Source organism: Oncorhynchus gorbuscha, linkage group LG07 (genome assembly GCF_021184085.1).
Source record: "Oncorhynchus gorbuscha isolate QuinsamMale2020 ecotype Even-year linkage group LG07, OgorEven_v1.0, whole genome shotgun sequence".
NCBI classification, from domain to species: Eukaryota; Metazoa; Chordata; class Actinopteri; order Salmoniformes; family Salmonidae; genus Oncorhynchus; species Oncorhynchus gorbuscha.
Window position 1 is genome coordinate 74542427 of NC_060179.1, and position 26426 is coordinate 74568852.

General features: G+C 43.1%; 1 protein-coding gene across 2 annotated transcripts in view; it reads left to right on the forward strand.

Moving 5' to 3' along the window:
• The window catches only part of LOC124039356 (KH domain-containing, RNA-binding, signal transduction-associated protein 2-like), a 152512-nt gene that overhangs the window by 74395 nt on the left and 51691 nt on the right, over positions 1–26426 (forward strand). For both annotated transcript variants that reach the window (XM_046355316.1, XM_046355315.1), the window contains exon 3: positions 11924–12040. In XM_046355316.1, the coding sequence (XP_046211272.1) occupies positions 11924–12040 (117 nt within the window). The remainder of the gene's footprint in view (positions 1–11923; positions 12041–26426) is intronic.

Here is a 26426-nt window from a genome sequence, read left to right on the forward strand (position 1 = left end):
ACTCTGCGGATGTTGTAGAGCATGAACCTACAGGAACGGGCCACCGCCTTGATGTTGGTTGAGAACGACAGGGTGTTGTCCAGGATCACGCCAAGGTTCTTGGCGCTCTGGGAGGAGGACACAATGGAGTTGTCAACCGTGATGGCGAGATCATGGAACGGGCAGTCCTTCCCCGGGAGGAAGAGCAGCTCCGTCTTGCCGAGGTTCAGCTTGAGGTGGTGATCCATCATCCACACTGATATGTCTGCCAGACATGCAGAGATGCGATTCGCCACCTGGTCATCAGAAGGGGGAAAGGAGAAGATTAATTGTGTGTCGTCTGCATAGCAATGATAAGAGAGACCATGTGAGGTTATGACAGAGCCAAGTGACTTGGTGTATAGCGAGAATAGGAGAGGGCCAAGAACAGAGCCCTGGGGGACACCAGTGGTGAAAGCGCGTGGTGAGGAGACAGATTCTCGCCACGCCACCTGGTAGGAGCGACCTGTCAGGTAGGACGCAATCCAAGCGTGGGCCGCGCCGGAGATGCCCAACTCGGAGAGGGTGGAGAGGAGGATCTGATGGTTCACAGTATCGAAGGCAGCCGATAGATCTAGAAGGATGAGAGCAGAGGAGAGAGAGTTAGCTTTAGCAGTGCGGAGCGCCTCCGTGATACAGAGGAGAGCAGTCTCAGTTGAATGACTAGTCTTGAAACCTGACTGATTTGGATCAAGAAGGTCATTCAGAGAGAGATAGCGGGAGAGCTGGCCAAGGACGGCACGTTCAAGAGTTTTGGAGAGAAAAGAAAGAAGGGATACTGGTCTGTAATTGTTGACATCGGAGGGATCGAGTGTAGGTTTTTTCAGAAGGGGTGCAACTCTCGCTCTCTTGAAGACAGAAGGGACGTAGCCAGCGGTCAGGGAAAGGTTGATGAGCGAGGTGAGGTAAGGGAGAAGGTCTCCGGAAATGGTCTGGAGAAGAGAGGAGGGGATAGGGTCAAGCGGGCAGGTTGTTGGGCGGCCGGCCGTCACAAGACGCGAGATTTCATCTGGAGAGAGAGGGGAGAAAGAGGTCAGAGCACAGGGTAGGGCAGTGTGAGCAGAACCAGCGGTGTCGTTTGACTTAGCAAACGAGGATCGGATGTCGTCGACCTTCTTTTCAAAATGGTTGACGAAGTCATCTGCAGAGAGGGAGGAGGGGGGGAGGGGGAGGAGGATTCAGGAGGGAGGAGAAGGTGGCAAAGAACTTCCTAGGGTTAGAGGCAGATGCTTGGAATTTAGCGTGGTAGAAAGTGGCTTTAGCAGCAGAGACAGAGGAGGAAAATGTAGAGAGGAGGGAGTGAAAGGATGCCAGGTCCGCAGGGAGGCGAGTTTTCCTCCATTTCCGCTCGGCTGCCCGGAGCCCTGTTCTGTGAGCTCGCAATGAGTCATCGAGCCACGGAGCGGGAGGGGAGGACCGAGCCGGCCTGGAGGATAGGGGACATAGAGAGTCAAGGGATGCAGAGAGGGAGGAGAGGAGGGTTGAGGAGGCAGAATCAGGAGATAGGTGGGAGAAGGTTTGAGCGGAGGGAAGAGATGATAGGATGGAAGAGGAGAGAGTAGCGGGGGAGAGAGAGCGAAGGTTGGGACGGCGCGATACCATCCGAGTAGGGGCAGTGTGGGAGGTGTTGGATGAGAGCGAGAGGGAAAAGGATACAAGGCAGTGGTCGGAGACTTGGAGGGGAGTTGCAATGAGGTTAGTGGAAGAACAGCATCTAGTAAAGATGAGGTCGAGCGTATTGCCTGCCTTGTGAGTAGGGGGAAGGTGAGAGGGTGAGGTCAAAAGAGGAGAGGAGTGGAAAGAAGGAGGCAGAGAGGAAAGAGTCAAAGGTAGACGTGGGGAGGTTAAAGTTGCCCAGAACTGTGAGAGGTGAGCCGTCCTCAGGAAAGGAGCTTATCAAGGCATCAAGCTCATTGATGAACTCTCCGAGGGAACCTGGAGGGCGATAAATGATAAGGATGTTAAGCTTGAAAGGGCTAGTAACTGTGACAGCATGGAATTCAAAGGAGGCGATAGACAGATGGGTAAGGGGAGAAAGAGAGAATGACCACTTGGGAGAGATGAGGATCCCGGTGCCACCACCCCGCTGACCAGACGCTCTCGGGGTGTGCGAGAACACGTGGGCGGACGAAGAGAGAGCAGTAGGAGTAGCAGTGTTGTCTGTGGTGATCCATGTTTCCGTCAGTGCCAAGAAGTCGAGGGACTGGAGGGAGGCATAGGCTGAGATGAACTCTGCCTTGTTGACCGCAGATTGGCAGTTCCAGAGGCTACCAGAGACCTGGAACTCCACGTGGGTCGTGCGCGCTGGGACCACCAGAGTAGGGTGGCCGCGGCCACGCGGTGGGAAGCGTTTGTATGGTCTGTGCAGAGAGGAGAGAACAGGGATAAACAGACACATAGTTGACAGGCTACAGAAGAGGCTACGCTAATGCAAAGGAGATTGGAATGACAAGTGGACTACACGTCTCGAATGTTCAGAAAGTTAAGCTACGTAGCAAGAATCTTATTGACTAAAATGATTAAAATGATACAGTACTGCTGAAGTAGGCCAGCTGGCAGTGGGTGCGTTGTTGACACTACACTAATCAAGTCGTTCCGTTGAGTGTAATAGTTTCTGCAGTGTTGCTATTCGGGGCTAGCTGGCTAGCTAGCAGTGTTGTTTACGTTACGTTGTGTTAAAAGAATGACAATAGCTGGCTAGCGAACCTAGAAAATCGCTCTAGACTACACAATTATCTTTGATACAAAGACGGCTATGTAGCTAGCTATGTAGCTAGCTACAATCAAACAAATCAAACCGTTGTACTGTAATGAAATGAAGTGAAAATGTGATACTACCTGTGAATGCGACCGGGTTGTTGAGTTCTATACAGAAGACGTTGGCTAGCGTTGGCTAGCTGTTGGCTAGCTAGCAGAGTCACCTACGTTAAGGACGACAAATAGCTGGCTAGCTAACCTCGGTAAATTAAGATAATCACTCTAAGACTACACACTCTAAACCTAAACAACACAATTATCTTGGATACGATGATACGAAGACAGCAAAGACAGCTATGTAGCTAGCTTACACTACACTAATCAAGTCGTTCAGTTGAGTGTAATAGTTTCTCCAGTGCAGCTAATCAGTGGACGTTAGCTAGCTGGCTAGTGAAGACTACGTTAGGACGGCGAAATACGATAATTACGCAATTATCTTTGATACAAAGACGGCTATGTAGCTAGCTGAGAAGAAATTGCTAAGATTAGACAAATCAAACCGTTGTGCTATAATGAAATATAATGAAATATAATGAAAAAGTTATACTACCCGCGGGAGCGAAGTGCAGATGCGACCACTCGCTCCAACCGGAACCATGTGTATGTCTGTGCTGCTGGCCCCCTGTACCAAGGATCCATGTCTATATCTGTGCTGCTGGCCCCCTGTACCAAGGATCCATGTCTGTATCTGTGATGCTGGCCCCCTGTACCAAGGTTCCATGTGTATGTCTGTGCTGCTGGCCCCCTGTACCAAGGTTCCATGTGTATGTCTGTGCTGCTGGCCCCTGTAACAAGGATCCATGTCTACATCTGTGCTGCTGGCCCCCTGTACCAAGGCTCCATGTGTATGTCTGTGCTGCTGGCCCCCTGTACCAAGGCTCCATGTGTATGTCTGTGCTGCCAGCCCCCTGTATGTTAATGCAACAGATACATCACAAACTTGTTCCTGCTGTGCTGTGTCTTTACATCCCTGTTTCACTGGGCAACAATGTGAGAAAACGCAGCATCCCCTAAATGTTAAACCAAACACACACACATAGTCCCCATGATTGTTTAGTTTTTTCCATATTTTTTCCAAGTTTGGGATGAAAAGTAATTGAATCTCATAGATTTTCATGATTATTACTTGCACTAAGCATTATTTGAGGCGTTTCCATTTGGCTTTTATTAGTTGTCAGCAAACGGTTCTGTTGATAAAATGTAGCCTTCAACTTTCCATTCCAAATTAATTCCAAGTATAGATTTCAAATATAGTATTGCCAGAACCCTTACAATAGCATTACGCTGGCAGTAACATTTCTCCAAAAAAATACAGTACATTTCATCCATTCCCCAAACCCAAGACATTTCTTTCTGGAGGCTCATTAGCCCTGTAGTCTCAGCCATCTCTTTCTGGCCTCCACTTAGCAGAGTGCTCTCTCTCTCTCTCTCTCTCTCTCTCTCTCTCTCTCTCTCTCTCTCTCTCTCTCTCTCTCTCTCTCTCTCTCTCTCTCAAAGGGCTTTATTGGCATCAGAAACACATGTTTACATTGCCAATGCAAGTGAAATAGATAATAAATCAAATGGAATTAACAATTAAAAATGAACAGTAAACATTACACTCACAAAAGTTCTTAAGGAATAGAGACATTTCAAATGTTATGTATGGTGTTGTAACGATGTACAAAGTCTCTCTCTCCTCTCTCCTCTCTCTGTCTCTCTCTTTCTCTCTCTGCCAGTGTCTAAGCTCTGTGGAACTAATGCCGCTGTCCACAGAAGCCCAATCATCCCTCAGCCATTAAAGTGCAGGCAGGCAGACAGACCTCCGCTCCGCCTCAGGCTATAATCCCCCTATCAGGCCAGAACTGGGATTACCCAATAGCACAGCTGGCTAAACAAGCAGGGACTTTCTGACTGTCTCAGACCATCTGCAGATCTCATTTGGCCTCACAAAACTGGAGTGGGGGGCTAGGGTGCAGTGCACAAACACACACCTGAAATCCATTAAAGAGGAACTCCTTTTTGAGGTGTAATCCTGCATTAGGATTATACCTCCAATTGTCTGCTGGTATGCTGTGTGAAATTTGGTTGTTTATGCGTATTGTAGCCTAAGTGTGTTGTAGTCTGACTCGTCTTTGCTCTGCAACTGAGTGTAATGACAGTTTTAGCTGTCTTTAAGGAGTGTAATGACAGTTTTAGCTGTCTTTGAGGAGTGTAATGAAAGTTTTAGCTGTCTTTAAGGAGCGTAATGACAGTTTTAGCTATCTTTAAAAGAGACTCCTCCAAGGACAGTACTCTCTAATGTTACTCTAATGTCGCCTTGATCTGTCAAGTGTTTCATAGGGTTTCCATTTTTTATTGTTGTTTCTTAAAGATGTAATTTGCAGTAGGGGGAAACAGCGCCACTGGCTGCCCCACATGCGTTATTATAGTCTTTGTTGCCGAGCTGAGGAGCGCCACGAAAGCATGGTAAAAAATATGCAGTACTTATTGTGCTTTACTATTGCGCATGCAATGATGTCAGAGGGGGAAAAAATTGGGTTTGTTGTTTACAGTAATGTTTTTGTTATTGTAATATCGCAAACAGATTAAAATGGTACTCCAGTCTCCTTTTCACCTCATTTAACACCTGTTTTACTGAACAAAAGGCACATCTCAATAGGTGGTTCAGGTAAGTCATGACATGGCAGTGGGGGGTGGGCCTTTCCTATTTTGTTCTCTATTGCTCCTCAGGCAAAGGGGAAGGCCGGTGACATCTGTACATAAAGATATATGAATATGTACATAAAGATATATGAATGAGTGATGGTACAGAACGGCATAGGCAAGATGCAGTAGATGGTATAGAGTACAGTGGTGGCCCTCTTGAAGCATGTGGGAACAGCAGACTGGGTTAAGGTTTGATTGAATATGTCTGTAAACACACCAGCCAGCTGGTCTGTGCATGCTCTGAGGACGCGGCTGGGGATGACGTCTGGGCCTGCAGCCTTGCGAGGGTTAACACGTTTAAATGTTTTACTCACGTCGGCTGCAGTGAAGGAGAGTCCACAGGTTTTGGTAGCGGGCCGTGTTAGTGGCACGGTCCTCAAAGCGAGCAAAGAAGTTGTTTAGTCTGTCTGGGAGCAAGACATCCTGGTCCACGACGGGGCTGGTTTTCTTTTTGTAATCCGTGATTGACTATAGATCCTGCCACATACCTCTTGTGTCTGAGCCGTTGAATTGCGACTCTACTTTGTCTCTATACTGACGCTTAGCTTTAATTTTGCAGTTGTGTCTAAATAACTATAGTTTGATCAAAAAATATTTTCGGGGGCCTTTAGTGTGTGTACTTTACTGTATTTATACTTGTGATATTGCTTTTCAAACAGTAAAAGTTCAAAAATCGCTGGAGGACAAATCCAGCTTTAAGAAGTTGCCTATTTCAGCTTTAAGAAGTTGCCTATTTCTTCTTTTAAGAAGTTGCCTATTTCAAACCTTTGCTTGACTCATTTGTACCATTACCATCAGCATTGCAGTGAATTCACTGTTCAACAATACAGTTAGATTAACCACTATATTGTTGTAATACGAGGTAAACAGCTCTTTTGCTTAAGGATAATGCCATTTTAAACATCAACCAATTCACAGGTGAGATGCCGTCACATGTTAAGTGAAAAAAATGGGGGGGGATTGTTGACGGGCGTCTTCTGCTCTAAACAATTTGTAGTCTTCACAGAAAGCATAATTTGCGTTAATCCAGCCGTAATCATGGGCAATGAACAACAACATGGAACAGCTATTCAGAGAGCAGCAAATGCACTAAAGGCAAGGACAGCAATTTACTGCAGTGGGCTAAACCAGAGTGATTCTTGGTAGTGTTAAACAAATCTACTTTGAAACAAAAGTATACACCTCACACATGGTTATATTACACTGTAAATGAATCACAGAAGAGTGAAATATAAAAAAACTGTTTGACATAGAAACACTGGAATTTCTGCGTAAAAATAAAACCTTTATTAATTACGAAATTATGAAAAATATTAATACCATTCCACCCATTAGACCACTAGGCCATTTGACTGCAGGAAAGAGAATAATGCATTTCAAATAGTCCAAGTGTGAAGTGCTGAAGTTGGAAGACAAATGTGCTGTGCGAGAGGCTTGATAGATTACAGCCATGTAAATTTCCTTTGTGAGCTGCATGACAAGACAGTCATTTGCAGCCGTTTCCGTTCAGTGTGACATTCAGTGGGAAGGTTGCCACAGTGTTTATTGAGGACGTTTCACCTTTTTTTATTGAAATCTCAGGGCTCGTCTCTAAGGAAATGTGCTCTAGCTAGTAGTGATTGTCTCGGTTATGTCACTGTGATTATTTTCTTCATATTTCAAGTGTGTTTAAAGGTCACGTCAGTGACTTCTCACAAAGAACATTGCTGATGTGAGGGCATACATCTCAGGATCTATGGATCTCAGGATCTATGGATCTCAGGATCTATGGATCTCAGGATCTATGAATCTCAGGATCTATGGATCTCAGGATATATGGATCTCAGGATCTATGGGCAATTTTAAACTTGCAACATGATACTTGAAATATTCACATTTGTGTTAGATGAAGAGCATGCAGACATTCTACAGGTTAAATTACAAAACTAAATGTAAGTGGTGTATTAGCTAGTAGACATAGGATTGTCAATCAAAACATTTTGGATGAATGAAGATGAAGATGGGGGGGTACACACATAGGCACCAATGCGAAAGCAGCTGGGACTGGTCTGCTTGGTTCATTGACTGTTTTTGAACCAGAAAAAATGAGGGACTGGGATGTCTCGCTTCCTCTTCAGTCTGTGGCTTTTTTTTGTTGTAAATGGATTCTAATAGATTTGAAAGTATATCGCCTGATTCGAGTTGAGTGGTCAAACCGGTTTGCAGTGTACCGTCTGTAAAAACATTTAGAAGAAAAAAAATGTCACCCACTTCAAAAAAAACACATGCCCTTGGAGCAAGGGAGCAGTACTCTGTCACAGAGACTCATGAGTAAAAAGTAATTTACTCACACATTCACAGGTACTCAGATTCACATGAGCATGACTGTCCTGAGCTGTACACTCTTAGAAATAAAGGTGCTATCTAGAACCTAAAAGGGTTCTTCGGATGTCACCATAGGAGAACCCTTTGAGAACCTGTTTTTGTTCCATGTAGAACTATTTTGCGTTCCATATAGAACCCTTACCACAGAGGGTTCCACTTAGAACCAGAAAAGGTTCTACCGGGGACTAAAAAGGGCTATCCTATGGGGACAGCCGAGGAACCCCTTTGGTACCCTTTTTTCAGAGAGTGTAGATGCAACACATCCTGATTGTCTAGTCAACTTTACCCCTACCCACATGTACATACTCTATTACCTCAACGACCTCAACTACCTCCTGGTCCTGCACATTGACTCGGTTCCGGTACACCTTGTTTATAGCCTTGTTATTGTTTTGATTGTGTTACAATTTCCTTTTTATTTAGCAAATATTTGTCTTACTTTTTTAACCCTGCCTTGTTGGAACTGGGCTTGTAAATAAGCATCTAACCACTAGCCTACCTGGGGTGGCAAGTAGCATAGTGGTTAGAGTGTTGGACTAGTAACTGAAAGGTTGCAAGATCAAATCCCCGAACTGACAAGGTAAAAAGCTGTTGTTCTGCCCCTGAACAAGGCAGTTATCCCACTGTTCCTAGGCTGTCATTGAAAATAAGAAATTGTTCTTCACTGACTTGCCAAGTTAAATAAAAATAAATATTTAACTGTAAAGTCTAAACCTGTTGTATCTAGTTGAAATATCCCAAAAAGGCCATCATAATTTGTGACGAATGGCCACCAAGCCTTTAATAAAAACTAAGTCTGAAATTGATTTCATTTGATTTTCCCTACAAAAATGTCAACCTACAATTATAATCCACATAATAATTAATGTCCTGTTGCTGAAAGGTCATTATCTTGCTGTCGCAAACTGTCTCAAATTAAGATTCTACATCTGTATGTTGTCTCATGTAAAATCAGTGGCGCTGCATGCTATTGGGCAGGTCTGTCTGTAGGTTGATTCTGCTACTACAGGATAGAGCGTACTCAGCGCAGCTTTTTCTCCATGCATGACCATTCCCCCTAGGCGTTACCATCCCGTGCTAGTGGACAAGTGGGCATGACTGAGCATGATTGAAATCAAAACCCAACCCTCAAATATCCAATGATTTAGGAAAGTCATATTTTTCCCAAAATCTCGCAAATCTCTGTTTTGGAAGATACTGACTTTAAGTCCAAAATTATTCTATTAACACTGTAGTAATTTGGATTTGAACAAATGATTTGTAACGAGTCTTTACTAGAAGGTGTACATAATACTTGTTTTTGTTTATCTGCATCAACAAACCTCACATCCGTTGTACATAAAGTCATAGTCATACTCTTGATATAAACACAATCTTCCCATTATTTATTTAGATTAGTACCTGCGTAATTCCACAAGTAAAAAATAAAAATCCCCATACAAATTTGCTGCTTCAGCAACATACCCAGCTTCTAACATCCTCAGCCTTATCGGTGTTGGGGCTGCAGGGGGTGGCTTGCATCATTTCAAACCTCATTTAACACTGAACCATGCCCCCTTCTAAAGCCGAAATTGCCCACCACGGAGCCTAAGAGTGGCTCCAGACATTCATTAGCGTAATGAGAACAGGCCACTGTTCTGCTGCCGCCCAGCGAGCTACTTCTCACTGTAGTCGTGGCGACCATCTGCTCCAGGGCTCCCAGCCAGCTGTAGGATATTCCTGTCAAAGCAGCCCCAGAGAAGACAGAATACCCAACTCAATCACCTCAGAAAGAAGAGATGGATGGAGGTAGAGTGGAGCTCTGTTGGCGATGTATGTTGGACTTCTCCGAACCGAATCCTTTTGCTTTTCATGCTTCTTTCAGGATGTCAGAGATAAGATAAGCTGAGTACGCAGTCATGTGCCACCTCGGTATCCGCCAGTTTGCAGCTGCAATACAGAAAACAGTTGACCATGGCTCCTAGTGGCTGAATAGGCTATAGAGCCTCAGTGGATGGGGAGGGGGTTCCTCGTGTAATCTTATGAATAGGTTATAGTAATTCATGAGGCCAGGGCAGGAGATGTCTAGATGGGTAGTTGACCAACTGTTCAGCTCTGGAGGAGGTTGAGTTATCAGCTGGTCACAACAAACATTTGAAGGTCAAGTCATTCATTTGAAAATGTTGGTGGAGTGGTCGAGAAATGAGAACAACGGGAGAGACCTCAACAGGATTTTTGGCGATGGCAGTTGTAAATCTAAATGACTTAATAACCCATGGGGTGTTTCAAATTGGTGTTCTGATTGTGGTTTTATTGAATGAATAGTCGGAGAATAATTACTTTTCAATTAGCAAAGGACTCAACTAAATCACTTCTATTATGATGTTGAGGGTCACCATTGTGGTCACAGCAAATCTCCAACAGTGACAAAGAAAAAGGACAGTAACAGTAATATCATGAGGGCTAGTTTTTTGCCCAACAGCAAGTCTACAGTCTGAGATGAGTTCTGTTAGCCAGTGCCTGAAGGCAGGCATTGGATAGTTCCTCATCTGGATAGTGATTCCTTGATTTCCCAATGGGAAGAAAATCATTATTTCTCACTTTCCTGGCTCTGACCTCTGGATCATTCCCAGGAATTGTATTGGCTGGTGCACATGTTTTATTTCCTCTCCATACAACATTGATGACCCTGAGCAATAATAAGACATGACTGCCTCAGCCTCAGCGGTTTAACTAATGGACAGAGCACAACTGTCTGTGTCTCAAATATTCCCCATATTTCATATATAGTGCACTACCCTATGGACCCTGGTCAAAACTAGTGCACTATAAAGTGAATGGGGTGCCATTTGGAACACAGAGGCTGTTATGTTCTACCTCAGATGAGATTAAGACCCATTCACATGGGTATTGTGCAGCACACATGGCTGAACATTGTTGAATTGTTGCAGTTTTTTCCATGTCTTTTTTAGTTTTATTCAGCAATAGTGAAAACTTCTTCGGGATCGGTGTCCTTTCCACGGGATGGTTGAGCTAACGTAGGCTAATGAGATTAGCATGAGGTTGTAAGTAACAAGAACATTTCCCAGGACATAGACATATCTGATATTGGCAGAAAGCTTACATTCTTGTTAATCTAACTGCAGAGATGGACCGACATAGAAGAAGAACAGCCTAGGGAAAGACTGAAAAAGAGGTTAAGTAGCCCTCCGCAGTTACTGAGTGGCTTAACCTGTCTTTCAATTCCCCAGACTGTCAACCCGACAACACGCCCCATGAATTAACAAAATGTCCAGAAGAACTAAACCGCAATAAGGCATCAGGGCGGTTCTTTACCCGGACGGGTAAGAAATCCTCGAGCGAAAAACAACGCCCAACGAGCTTCGAGATGGGCATTAAGTCCTCCCAGCTGCATGGGCTTATGGTCTGTCCAAAGCCAAGGAGGGACCATGAGGGCCCGGATGGCAGGTTCACGCTAATTTACAGTAGCTTTATACCATGCTATTGTTTGAGGAGAGTGCACAATTTTGAGCATATCAATAAACACATTTGGCACATTTGGGCAGTCTTGATACAACATTTGGACACCAATGCAATGGTTTATTGGATCAGTCTAAAACTTTGCACATACACTGATGCCATCTAGTGGCCAAAATCTAAATTGCACCTGGGATTGAATAATACATTATGGCCTTTCTCTTGCATTTCAAACTTGATGGTCCAAAAAAATACAAAAGAACGGTTGTTTTTTTCTTTGTATTATCTTTGACCAGATCTATTGTGTTATATTCTACTACATTCCTTTCACATTACCATAAACTTCAAAGTGTTTCCTTTCAAATGGTACCAAGAATATGCATATCCTCGCATCAGGGCCTGAGCTACAGGCAGTTAGATTTGGGTATGTCATTTTAGGCGAAATGGGGGCTAATCCTCAAGAGGTTTTTCAAAAAAAGGTTGATTGTTAGCCAACTGTAATCTATATTTTTCTCTAATCTTTTTTCCCCTTGCAGTATGTAACCTAATTTCCATTTACTTCAGTATGTAATAGGTATATAATTGAAAACTGTCAAGGAAGCTGTTTTAGAAACATTGCCTTTCCTCTCCTCTGTTGCAGTTTAATTTTGTTGGGAAGCTGTTGGGTCCACGGGGCAATTCCATGAAAAGATTACAAGAAGAAACAGGAGCAAAGATGTCCATCCTCGGAAAAGGCTCCATGAGGGACAAAGGAAAGGTATGATGACAACACCTCCTTGGAATGTAGTCCCTGACTGTCTGTATGTTTTCACCTTCAATTTATTACCTACTGTATGATGGTAGAAAACCTTTTTTGGTTTGTTTTTACCTTTATTTTGACAGGGAGTTACTGTCTGTTCAGACCAATGTCTCGTTTTCAACTAAGCCATGCAGAATACAAAAATACAGGCATCAAGTACAAATACGAAATGCAATCAACAAATAGGAAATACAAAGAAAAAATGAAATAAAAACAAAACACAAGCATATAAAACAAACATATTCCAAACATGTATTACATCTTTGGCCTCCCGAGGGGCGCAGTGGTCTAGAGATTCTGGTTCGACTCCAGGCTCTGTCGCAGCCGGCCGTGATTGGGAGACCCTTGGGGCGGTGCACAATTGGCCCAGCGTCGTCCAGGTTAGGAGAGGGTTTGGCCGGCAGGGATGTCCTTGCCCATAGTTCTCTAGTGACTCCTGTGGCAGGCCAGGCGCATGCACACTGACATGGACGCCAGGTGTACAGTGTTTCCTCCAACACGTTGGTGTGGCTGGCTTCCGGGTTAAGCGGGCATTGTGTCAAGAAGCAGTGCGGCTTGATTGGGTTGTGTTTTGGAGGACACAGGGCTCTCGACCTTCGCCTCTCCTGAGGCTGTACGGGAGGTGCAGCGATGAGACAAGACTGTAAGTACCAATTGGATACCACAAAAATTGGGGAGTAAAAGGGGGTTAAAAAAAACAAAAAAAGATCTTTAGAATTTTCTGAATGAGGCTCAATGACATTCATTACATAAAATATCCCGGTATTTTGTCAAATGCTAGCCTGATGCACAAAATGTTTAATTGAGAGGTCAACCTTAAATGCATTCAAATACAAAATGATGAAAGTAACTGTGCCACAGTATGTCTGCATGTTAACGCTTCTATAGCCAAGATAAATGTAATAGGGCTTTACGTATAGAGAGCATTTTGCTTTCCAGCCAGGCTATTCATTCTCACTGACTCGTGGTCCCCTGAAACCAGCCTTATCTGAGGATCAACACCGGCCTAGAGAACAAAGTCAAAGGTCTGGGTGGTCCAAGTAGATCACTCAGGACATTACTGGAGCTTCAGTAGGTCCCAGTGTACAGCAGCTGAATAATGTTACACAGATATTGTTAGACCTGCACACATGAATACACACATTTATAGAGGATGATAAAAACAGATATTGTTAGACCTGCACACATGACTACACACATCTATAGAGGATGATAAAAGACCTGCTGAACTGTACCACCTCAGTGATGGGAAAGGAGAACCGTGTTCTCTAACACCCTACACAGTGGACACTTTAATTCTGGTAGCTGTCAGAGTTATTGAGCAAAAACTTCTTTCTACTGAGTATTGAAGCTCTAAATGTTTTACGTTTAGTGAATGTTGCCCCCTTACATACTGGCATTTGGTACTTAGAGAATGTATAATAGTCAAAGCCTTTTATGAGAGGTTGCCTTGGTTTTGATTGTCTGTTATTTGAGACATACTGTACAAGCACGTCATGGAGTTCTCTCCTGTATTTGTTACATTTCACATTTTCTTACGTCTTGTGTAGACGACCGTCTGTATCACCATGGATATACACAGTAAACATGGCTATAAAACAATACACCTGTTGTTACTATTGTCAGTGGTGAACAATTGACATTGTAGCAAGGCAATGATGATGCCTTTGAGTAAACATGTTTTGCTCTTTTTGGAACCAAATCAAATGTCCCTTCTTTATGAGCACAACATTGCAATAACCTTGCAGACACGTTTACAATTGACTTTATATGAAGTGAGCGTGAATAGAAAGTCTGAGGGAAGGAGGTGTATTGGATTGTGAAAAGCTCACATCTGATATACTCATATTGAAATGTAAACACCCTTGCAACATGTTTTTTTCCACCTCAACTCCAACAATAGGATCATGTATGAATACCCTGATGATTATCTGGGACTTGATCCATCGTTTTGACCACAAATTGACAGCCTTGATCTGCATTTTTCTGGTGGTTGTTCCATGGCAGGGCTCAGGAAAGCTTGCCATGCAGTAGCCACCCTAAGAAGTCAACATACACAATGTTTACTGTTCTTGAGACTTGATTTGAACACTGATTTATGTATTCAAAGGAGATGCTGCTTCTTGCCTCAATACTCAAGAGTTTGACATCTCTCCGACTCAAGTGTGCATTGATGCATGAGAAGAGTAGATTGTGAAAGATAACATGAAGGCATAATATCTCCACACTCATCAGTCCCTGTGTATAAACATGTTAGTTGTGCTTGGTTGTAAGATCATTTCAGCTCCACAACAGAACTTCATAGACATTTTTATTTCATATCTAATTTGATTATTGAGGCTGCACTTGCATATTTTTGCATATATTACCCAAAACAGATCCAGTATGAATTGGTATATCTCCAGATCAGTTTATTTTGAAAACTTCATATCATGTGTACAACAGAGGTGTACTGATTCTCAAGGTGAATATTTGAGCATGCATATATTTGCATAAATAATTATCTTGGGGAATTTCAGACAATCCAACTGACCCTTGTTTGAGTCATGTAATACAAACTAATTTGATTTTTATTCATCCGTTATTTTACGAGGTAAGTTGACTGAGAACACATTCTCATTTGCAGCAACGACCTGGGGAATAGTTACAGGGAAGAGGAGGGGGATGAATGAGCCAATTGCAAACTGGGGATTAATCTTGAGCAAATATAAATGAATCAATGTTTTTATCAGTATTGAAGTCTATTGCTTTGAACTGAACCAATTGGAAGGACAAATTTTACATACAGTATTTTATGGAAATTCTAAATTAGCCCGATTGAACACAAATGAAGGCGGGTCTACAAACCGCATGAGGAACAGAGTTTTACCAGAGGAGATGGTCGCCGTTTTATGGTCTCCTAATCAATTGTGCTATTATGTGGGGGGTTTTCCGGCATAGTTGTAAACTATTTTGTACATAATGTTTTCTGCAACTATATTTTACGGCAGAAAAGAGCTTCTGGATATCAGGACAGCGATCACTCACCTCAGATTAGACAAAGAGCTTCTGGATATCAGGACAGCAATCACTCACCTCAGATTAGACTAAGAGCTTCTGGATATCAGGAGCGCGATCACTCACCTCGGATTAGACAAAGAGCTTCAGGATATCAGGACAGCGATCACTCACCTCGGATTAGACAAAGAGCTTCTGGATATCAGGACAGTGATCACTCACCTCGGATTAGACAAAGAGCTTCTGGATATCAGGACAGTGATAACTCACCTCGGATTAGACAAAGAGCTTCTGGAAATCAGGACAGCGATCACTCAGCTCGGATTAGACAAAGAGCTTCTGGATATCAGGACAGTGATAACTCACCTCGGATTAGACAAAGATCTTCTGGATATCAGGACAGTGATCACTCACCTCGGATTAGACAAAGAGCTTCTGGATATCAGGACAGCGATCACTCACCTCAGATTAGACTAAGAGCTTCTGGATATCAGGACAGCGATCACTCACCTCAGATTAGACAAAGAGCTTCTCGATATCAGGACAGTGATAACTCACCTCGGATTAGACAAAGAGCTTCTGGATATCAGGACAGCGATCACTCAGCTCGGATTAGACAAAGAGCTTCTGGATATCAGGACAGTGATAACTCACCTCGGATTAGACAAAGAGCTTCTGGATATCAGGACAGCGATCACTCACCTCGGATTAGACAAAGAGCTTCTGGATATCAGGACAGTGATAACTCACCTCGGATTAGACAAATAGCTTCTGGATATCAGGACAGCGATCACTCACCTCGGATTAGACAAAGAGCTTCTGGAAATCAGGACAGCGATCACTCAGCTCGGATTAGACAAAGAGCTTCTGGATATCAGGACAGTGATAACTCACCTCGGATTAGACAAAGAGCTTCTGGATATCAGGACAGCGATCACTCACCTCGGATTAGACCAAGAGCTTCTGGATATCAGGACAGCGATCACTCACCTCAGATTAGACTAAGAGCTTCTGGATATCAGGACAGCGATCACACACCTCGGATTAGACAAAGAGCTTCTGGATATCAGGACTGCGATCACTCACCTCGGATTAGACAAAGAGCTTCTGGATATCAGGACAGCGATCACACACCTCGGATTAGACAAAGAGCTTCTGGATATCAGGACAGCGATCACACACCTCGGATTAGACAAAGAGCTTCTGGATATCAGGACAGCTATCACGCACCTCGGATTAGACAAAGAGCTTCTGGATATCAGGACAGCGATCACTCACCTCGGATTAGACAAAGATTTCTTCAACAACAACAACAACAACAGCAGCAAGCAGGACTCACACGATATTCTCCAAACAACCCACAGGGCAGACATCCCAATTATTCGCAAAAGGAAGCGACGGAGAGGACAAAGAGCCAGATGCCTCGTACGGACCCGCAGAAGACAACTAGGAAAGCTGCAGTTACCGTCAATATTACTCGCCAACTTGCAATCATTGGACAATAAACTAGATGAGGTAAGATCACAAATATCCTACTAACAGGACCTAAAAAACTGTAATATCCTATGCTTCACGGAAACGTGGCTGAATGAAGACATGGATATTCAGTTAGAAGGATACACTCTGCACCGGCAGGATAGAACAGCACACTCCGGTAAGACAGGGAGGGGGGCGGTCTGTGCATATTTTTTAACAACACCTGGTGCACGAAATCCAAGGAAGTCTCTAGATTTTGCTCACCTGAAGTTGAGTATATGGTGATAAACTGCAGGCCACACTACTTGCCTAGAGAGTTCTCAGCTATACTTTTTGTGGCTGTTTATTTACCACCACAGACAGATGCTGGCACTAAGACCGCACTCAGTCAGCTGTATAAGGAAATAAGCAAACAGGAACCCACTCACCCAGAGGCGGTGCTCCTAGTGGCCAGAGACTTTAATGCAGGGAAACTTAAATCAGTTCTACCAAATCTCTATCAACATGTTAAATGTGCAACCAGAGGGAAAAAATTATAGATCACCTGTACTCCACACACAGAGACGTGTACAAAGCTCTCCCTCGCCCTCCATTTGGTAAATCCGACCACAACTCTATCCTCCTGATTCCTGCTTACAAGCAAAAATTAAAGCAGGAAGCACCAGTGACTCGGTCTATAAAAAATGGTCAGATGAAGCAGATGCTAAACTACAGAACTGCTTTGCTATCACAGATTGGAACATGTTCCGGGATTCATCCGATGACATTGAGGAATAAACCACATCTGTCACTGGCTTTATCAATAAGTGCATTGAGGAAGTTGTCCCCTTCTCAGTGACTGTACGTACATACCCCAACCAGAAGCCATTGATTACAGGCAACATTCACACTGAGCTAAAGGGTAGAGCTGCCGCTTTCAAGGTGCGGGACTCTAACCCGGAACCTTACAGGAAATCCCGCTATGCTACACTGGCTCTGACACTCGTTGGATGTGGCAGGGTTTGCAAACTAACTAACTAAACTACTACAAAGGGAAGCCAGCCGCTAGCTGCCCAGTGACACGAGCCTACCAGATGAGCTGAATCACTTTGAGGCATGCATGAGAGCATTAGCTGTTCCGGACAACTTTGTGATCACGCTCTCCGTAGCTGACGTGAGTAAGACCTTTAAACAGGTCAACATACACAAGGCTGCGGGGCCAGACGGATTACCAGGACGTGTGCTCCAGGCATGTGCTGACCAACTGGCAGGTGTCTTCACTAATATTTTCAACATTTCCCTGATTGAGTCTGTAATACCAACATGTTTCAAGCAGACCACCATAGTCCCTGTGCTCAAGAACACAAAGGCAACCTGCCGAAATGACTACAGACCCGTAGCACTCACGTCCGTAGCCATGAAGTGCTTTGAAAGGCTGGTAATGGCTCACATTAACACCATTTTCCCAGACACTCTAGACCTACTCCAATTTGCATACCGCCCAAACAGATCCACAGATGATGCAATCTCTATTACACTCCACACTGCCCTTTCCCACCTGGACAAAAGCAACACCTATGTGAGAATGCTGTTCATTGACTACAGCTCAGCGTTCAACACCATAGTACCCTCAAAGCTCATCACCAAGCTAAGGATCATGGGACTAAACACCTCCCTCTGCAACGGGATCCTGGACTTCCTGACAGGGCGCCCCCAGGTGGTGAGGGTAGGTAGCAACACATCTGCCACGCTGATCCTCAACACTGGAGCTCCCCAGGGGTGCGTGCTCAGTCCCCTCCTGTACTCCCGTGTTTACCCACGACTGTATGGCCAGGCACGACTCCAACCATCATTAAGTTTGCTGACGACACAACAGTGGTAGGCCTGATCACCGACAACGACGAAACAGCCTATAGGGAGGAGGTCAGAGACCTGGCCGGGTGGTGCCAGAATAACAACCTATACCTCAATGTAACCAAGACTAAGGAGATGATTGTGGGCTACAGGAAAAGGAGCACCGAGCACGTCCCCATTCTCATCGACAGGGCTGTAGTGGAGCAGGTTGAGAGCTTCAAATTCCTTGGTGTCCATATCAACAACAAACTAGATTGGTCCAAACACACCAAGACGGTCGCGAAGAGGGCACGACAAAGCCTATTCCCCCTCAGGAAACTAAAAAGATTTGGCATGGGTCCTGAGATCCTCAAAAGGTTCTACAGCTGCAATATCGAGAGCATCCTGACCAGTTGCATAAGTGCCTGGTACGGTTTTTGCTCGGCCTCTGACCGCAAGGCCCTTCAGAGGGTAGTGCGTACGGCCCAGCACATCACTGGGGCAAAGCTGTCTGCCATCCAGGACCTCTACACCAGGTGGTGTCAGAGGAAGGCCCTAAAAATAGTCAAAGACCCCAGCCACCCACCCCAGTCATAGACTGTTCTCTCTACTACTGCATGGCAAGCGGTACCGGAGTGCCAATTCTAGGACAAAAAGGCTTCTCAACAGTTTCTACCCCCAAGCCATAAGACTCCTGAACAGGTAACCAATGGTTACCCGGACTATTTGCATTGTGTCCCTCCCCCCAGCCCCTCTTTTACGCTTCTGCTACTATCTGTTTATCTTATATGCTTAGTCACTTTAACTTCATGTACATACCACCTAAATTGGCCCGACCAACCATTGCTCCCGCACATTGGCTAACCAGGCTATCTGCATTATGTCCCACTACCCGCCAACCCCTCTTTTTATGCTTCTGCTACTCTCTGTTCATCATATATGCATAATCACTTTAACCATACCCACATGTACATACTACCTCAATAAGCCTGACTAACAGGTGTCTGTATATAGCCTTGCTACTCTTTTTTCAAATGTCTTTCTACTGTAGTTTTATTTCTTTACACACACACACACACACACACACACACACACACACACACACACACACACACACACACACACACACACACACACACACACACACACACACACACACACACACACACACACACACACACACACACACACACACACACACCTTTTTTTGGCACCATTGGTTAGAGCCTGTAAATAAGCATTTCACTGTAAGGTTTACACCTGTTATATGCGGCGAACGTGACAAATAAACTTTGATTTGATGCACATGTATTTCTTGATGCATATGTATTGTGTCTTCCTGTCCTTCTTGGGTCCACACACATCGCAGCGCTTCTTGTTGCTACCGGCTGCAATCTAGAATGATGATAACACTTAGTTCAGGAATTTTACTAACATCTCACTCGCTCACATATATAATTACAGCAGGCCAAGGTAGGAGAGTCAGACACACACACATTCACCAACATCACTCACACTTACTTCTGGTATTGGAGTTGTAGGTTCTGTGGGTCGGGCAGATGGGGCACCAGCATCCTCCTCCTAAATCCTCCTCACAATGGCTGCAGAAGCTGGGGTCCTTGGGTATGTTGCCACCTTTGGATTAGAGGTCTTACCAATGCCTTGCCCAGCTCCTCGAGGAAGAGCCGTCTCATCTGTAACTTTCCTCTGTTCCAATCTGGGTTCTATGCCGTGCTGAAGACAAATGAATTTGTTCGCCGAGATGTCCAAGATGTTGAAGAATATCACAAGTGACCAGTGTAGGGTTCTTCTTTTGCAGCTGTAGCCAGTCACCAGCTTGCCTAAATTGTCCACCACTCCTTTTGTGGCATTGTAATCCATTATGATTTCTGTTTTTTGACGTTCCTGGCCACAGATCTCTCTCGAAAACACACCTTCCCTCCAAATTCGTACAGTCCAGAATGATGTTCTGGGTGGTGTCTGGGATGAATAGTTCAAAAGAAGACTATGTCCTGTACATGAGAAACCACCATCCGCATCGGCCCTGGTTGCAGCCTTATCACATTGGCAGCCAAGCGGGGTGGCTCATTCCTTGGGCAAGTAGACCACTCAATTTCACAATTTTCGACATCCATATTTCTCCTCCTGCAGGCTGCTGATGAGCTGGTTGCTGACAGGCTGGTCCTGGGGCTGGTTGCTGATGGGCTGGTCCTTGGGCTGGATGAGGTTTAATCTCATCCTCTTCTTCCAACTCACTGTCAGACTTCGAATTGACAGAGACATGATCCTTATTTTTGGAAAATTCTTCATCTTTCAAAATGGAAGACGCTCCTTTCACACTAGCTTCTCTCTCTGGAAAAATTATTTCGAAGGCCCTCAAAGCAGATATTATTTTTGCCATACTGATTGATTGTGGTAAGGAGCCACACATGCAAAGGTATTTATTTGTTTTGTCTCTCCACCAATTTGCACCTGGCTGGTCTAGAGTGTGGGAAAATAGATCACTTTCTACAATGTATCGAAATAATGTACCGAAACAATGTATTGTAATAATATTGTGCAGGTTCTCACACTAAAAAGGGTAAAGAGTGCGAGGAAAGTGGGAGATGGGTTATTGGTGCTATGTTGAAACAGCAGGCCCAGGGAGGAGGGAGACAGAGTGAAGGCACAGGGTAAACCTTTTTGTTGAATTTTTACTTGTTTTCACCTACACACACACTTTTCCACACTTTTATTACTGCTGGGTCCAGTGGACCTGAACGCCAGATATGTCAAATACATGTGTAGTGGGGTGCACAGTGTGCACTCAATGAAAATGTGTTCTTTTACATGTTCTTCACAGATAATTAGCCAAGGTCCAATTAGTCTCAGCTTGAAAAAATAAACATTGAAAATAGAGTTAAGAATGATAGAGGCCACTGTGTTTTTGGGGTCCTTCAATGCTGCAGAAATGTTTTGGTAGATCTGCCCCAGATCTGTGCCTCGACACAATATTGTCTTGGAGCTCTACGGACAATTTCTTCGACCTCTTGGCTTGGTTTTTACTCTGAAATGCACTGTCAGCTGTGGGATCTTATAAAGACAGGTGTGTGCCTTTCCAAATAATGTCCAATCAATTGAATTGACCACAGGTGGACTCTAATCAAGTTATAGAAACATCTCAAGTAGATCAATGGAAACAGGATGCACCTCTCATAGCAAAATGTCTGAATACTTATGTAAATAAGGTATTTATTTTGAATTTTTTATAAATTTGCTAAAATAAAAATGTAATTAAAAAAAAAGGTTTTCACTCAGTTATTACGGGGTATTGTGTGTAGATTGATGAGGAAAAAATATATTTTTATTCATTTTAGAATACGGCTGTAACGTAGCAAAATGTGGAAAAAGTCAAGGGATCTGAATTCCCTCCCGAATGCACTGTATGTCTTATCCTTTCTCATGGTGGTTGTCTTGACGGATCCAAAATCACATGACATAGAGCATTACTTTTCTGTCCTTGCCTTTATGGCAGTGTAAGGAGGAGAATCATATACATATACACATATATAATTAATCAGTTAAATTAGACCATGCACTTGAACCCTGTAGAGATCTCAGAAAGATTGTGTAACTACGTAACATTTTAAACCATTTTCATGGGCATACAAATCCAAAATAATGTATGCATTGCAAAATTGAGTGCTTCTAACGAAAATAGTCACCTTTGCTTGATACTTAAAACTTAATTTGATACTGTCATTAATGTGGTTCTTCAATAACTATGCATAATAATTGTTGGATGCACATTTGGTGTCCAGCTGATTAGTTACGCCCTGATATTTTCACACTTCATCATCTGATCCAGGAAGGAATTCTCAGAATGACAGTCAAGTGGTGAACAGTTGTTGTGATAGGATACAACAACAGCCCAAGTGCTGGAACAAAAATCTATTTGTGAGGCATGTCCAGAATATTTTGCATTCTCATTAGTTATGCCGGTGAAGACAGTTGTGCCTGGTAGTTGGGCTCGGGTCAGATTTTTTCCTAATAATCCACCCGCAATCGCCAGACTATACAGTGCATTCGGAAAGCATTCAGACCCCTTCACATTTTCTTACGTAACAACCTAAACTCATCAATCTACACACAATACCCCATAGTGACAAAGCGAAAACAGGTTTTTAGAAATGTTGGCAAATTTATAAAACATAAAAAAACTGAAATACCTTATTTACATACGTTTTCAGACCCTTTGCTATGAGACTCGAATTTGAGCTCAGGTGCATCATGTTTCCATTGATAATCCTTGAGTTGTTTCTACAACTTGATTGGAGTCCACCTGTGGTCAATGCAATTGATTGGACATGATTTGGAAAGGCACACACCTGTCTATGTAAGGTTGACAGTGCAGTTGACAGATAATGTCAGAGCAAAAACCAAGCCATGAGGTGAACATTGAAGGCCCCCAAGAACACAGTGGCCTCCATCATTCTTAAATGGAAGAAGTTTGGAACCATCAAGACTCTTCCTAGAGCTGTCCGTCCGGCCAAATTGAGCAATCAGGGAGAAGGGCCTTGGTCAGGGAGGTGACCAAGAACCCGCTGGTCCCTTTGACAGAGCTCCCGAGTTCCTCTGTGGAGATGGGAGAACCTTTCAAGAAGGACAACCATCTCTGCAGCACTCCACCAATCAGGGCTTTATGGTGGAGTGGCCAGACGGAAGCCACTCCTCAGTAAAAGGCACATGACAGCCCACTTTGAATTTGTCAAAAGGCACCGAATGGACTCTCAGACCATGAGAAACAAGATTCTCTGGTCTGACGAAACCAAGATTGAATTATTTGGCTATAATTCCAAGCGTCACGTCTGGAGGAAACCTGTCATCATCCCTACTGTGAAGCATGGTTGTGGCAGCATCGTGCTGTGGGGATGTTTACTAGGACTAGGAGACTGGTCAGGATCTAGGGAAAGATGAACGGAGCAAAGTACAGAGAGATCCTTGATGAAAACCTGCTCAAGGAGCTCAGACTGGGACGACCCTAAGCACACAAGACAAACTAGGAGTGGCTTCGGGACAAGTCTCTGAATGTCCTTGAGTTTCCCAGCCAAAGCTCGGACTTGCATCCGATTGAACATCTCTGGGGAGACCTGAAAATATCTGTGCAGCGACCCTCCCCATCCAACCTGACAGAGCTTGAGAGGATCTGCAGAGAAGAATGGAAGTGAATCCCCAAGCTTATAAGGTCATTCACAAAAATAAAAAAAAAAAATATATATTTTTGCTTTGTCATTAAGGGGAAATGTGCTATAGACTACTGTCAAAGATAGGAAATGTGCTATAGACTACTGTCAAAGATAGGACATGTGCTATAGATTACGGTCAAAGATAGGAAATGTGCTATAGACTACGGTCAAAGATAGGAAATGTGCTATAGACTACGGTCAAAGATAGGAAATGTGCTATAGACTACGGTCAAAGATAGGAAATGTGCTATAGACTACGGTCAAAGATAGGAAATGTGCTATAGACTACGGTCAAAGACGGCAGAATGATTTTTTGAGAGGGGGTGCAGGATTTGTTTTGTCTGATTTAGATATGTTTCTGCTTATAATTTCCAAGATTTTGATTGGCTATTTGTTAGTCAACTTGTTTATAATTAGATAGTTGTAGCTTCTCTCTTCTGTCATATGTTGCCCTAGAAGAATAAATGAACCCTTCCTCAGCAGAATAATGTAATAGGTTGATAGAATGAATGCTTCTATTTAGTTGACATCTGTAAAGTTTTCGCTGTCATCTTTCGCGAAGCAAAGACTTTTATGGACTGGGAGAAAATACAATAATGCAATATATATATATATTTTTTTAACTGGAAAGATTTTATGTGCAAAATGTCCAAGTGACATCAGATTGGCTGGTTCTAAGGTAAATGAAAGCTTTGGAAACAACCCAATGTAATTGTGATAAGATTTCAGTTCGGATTCGATCCATATTTGATGCGGTTGAAGTACTATCAGTTTTTATGATGCTTTTATGTTGAAGACAGCACCTCTAAAGATGGTATCTAACTGAGCATTGCATTCACTCAATATGCAGAAAGAGACAAATCATATTTCTCCACTCCTGTTGCCAAGACCATATTTTGCCTACATTTGGTGTATTGTTTTACTGCAAGAAATGCTTAATTCTACAGGAGTTATTATTAAGGCTATGTGAGAACTTATAAACCTTCAGTCAGTCTCCATATTTCAGTTTCCACTTAACACATCTAAACATTAGGCTACAGTTAGTTCCCTTGATGTGCCATAGGCCTATTTAAAGTCCCGTCTTGTGACTGTGGAATGTGTATATAGCGCCTCACAATCATCACACATAACATAGCTCCTGCTATCATCCTCTTTTACCACTTCACCTAATCTTATCCAGAAATGTCTTTTCTGCCCCCCCCCTATTTATTTTCAAATCACCTTTAACCACTTTTGTTTTATTGAATTAAACTTCAACAATGTCATTTATTCCCTCTGTGGATTGAAGTGAACTTTTTCTGCCCCTTCCCAAAAGCATGACTTGGCAATTGGCTGTGCAGGTTTTTTGTTGTGCATACAGTTAAGCCCTAAAGCTTAGGCTTATGCACTAATACCAAACCTCAAGGTAGCCTATAGATATAAATTGCACAATAATGATCCATTTAAGGATTTTTAAGGTATTGTTTTCTCTTATTCAACCAGCCACACAGTATTTAATGACCCTAAATCCGTTCACCCCACGGATGTAACCGAGGGGACAGCCGTTATGATTCGACCCGCACAGCACTAGTGCCTGGATCCATGTTGGATATAATATCCCTAGCGAATCTATGTTGATCATCTGTTGTTGTCTGCTTGATTAATAGCAGGATCTTGATAGATTTAACAGAGAAAGCATCAAGGTAATGAGTTCATGTTTTCACATATTTTTGTGCCTCGTAGTCTACTGTGGCAATTAAGTAGGAGAGACTATTGCGCAGCAACCAACACTCGTCCTATTAATTACTCTGGATATAATGACAACAAATTACATAGCCTAGTTGACTTATTCACAACATGATCTGGTAATGATATAACATGACAAATACATTTTGTTTTCCATGTTACACATGCAATTTTAGACAATACTACAAGGAGCTTGAAATAGATTACTTGATCTTGAATTTGGAGCTCAGAAATTCAAGTACTGGAATGCCTACCTTGAAAATCTAATATTTCCTAAATTTGGTGGTTGAAAAGATATTGTAATTATTGCAACCAATTTATAAGTTCTCCTGCTCCCTTATAATTATCCGTGATTTCATTTTTGATCTGTTTTTGTGAGAGATGTGTCCACTTTAGTTTGTTTCCTTTCACTTCATTTGAAGGATGGCGTTTTGCTACTCTGTTGCAGTGAATCCACATGTGGTTATTACGAGGAAGACATCTGTTGGCTTCAACTTGGTTTTCCATACAAATCCTTCCATTAAAAAAAGGAACATGGTTTTTGCTCACTTTATCATTATAAAAACAGTGATGGTGAGATTCAAATAGTGAGATTAATGCTGTCGCTATTCATAGCTTTATTATGTGTGCCTGCGTCAGCCACATAGGGTACAGAAAAATCTGCATCCATCCAATCTATTTAGTCAGACAATGTTCACGTTATTCTCTCAAATTGTAGAATGTAATAATAATTTGAAAATCAACGCATTGGCAAAGCCCAAAAAATGCACCATTCTTAAAGTGATAATGGTCTCCTTTTTTGACACTTGTTGCATGCTTTTTGAGTTGGAAGGGTTTTATATTAGGCTCTATATCTACAATTATATAAATGACACAATTGTATAACATTGAGGTCCTTGAAAAGTACAATTAAGTGCTTGAAAAAGTCTTTGAAAGTCCTTGAAAGTCCTTGTCCGTGTGAACCCTGCTTAAAGGATGTTGTTGTATAGGTGGAATTATGGGCCAATTTGCAATGTTCACTTTTATTCCTCTAAGTACATGTGGAACTGCATTAAAATCCTTTTATATTTGATTAAAACCATTTTGAAATGTTGATGCCAATGTCACAC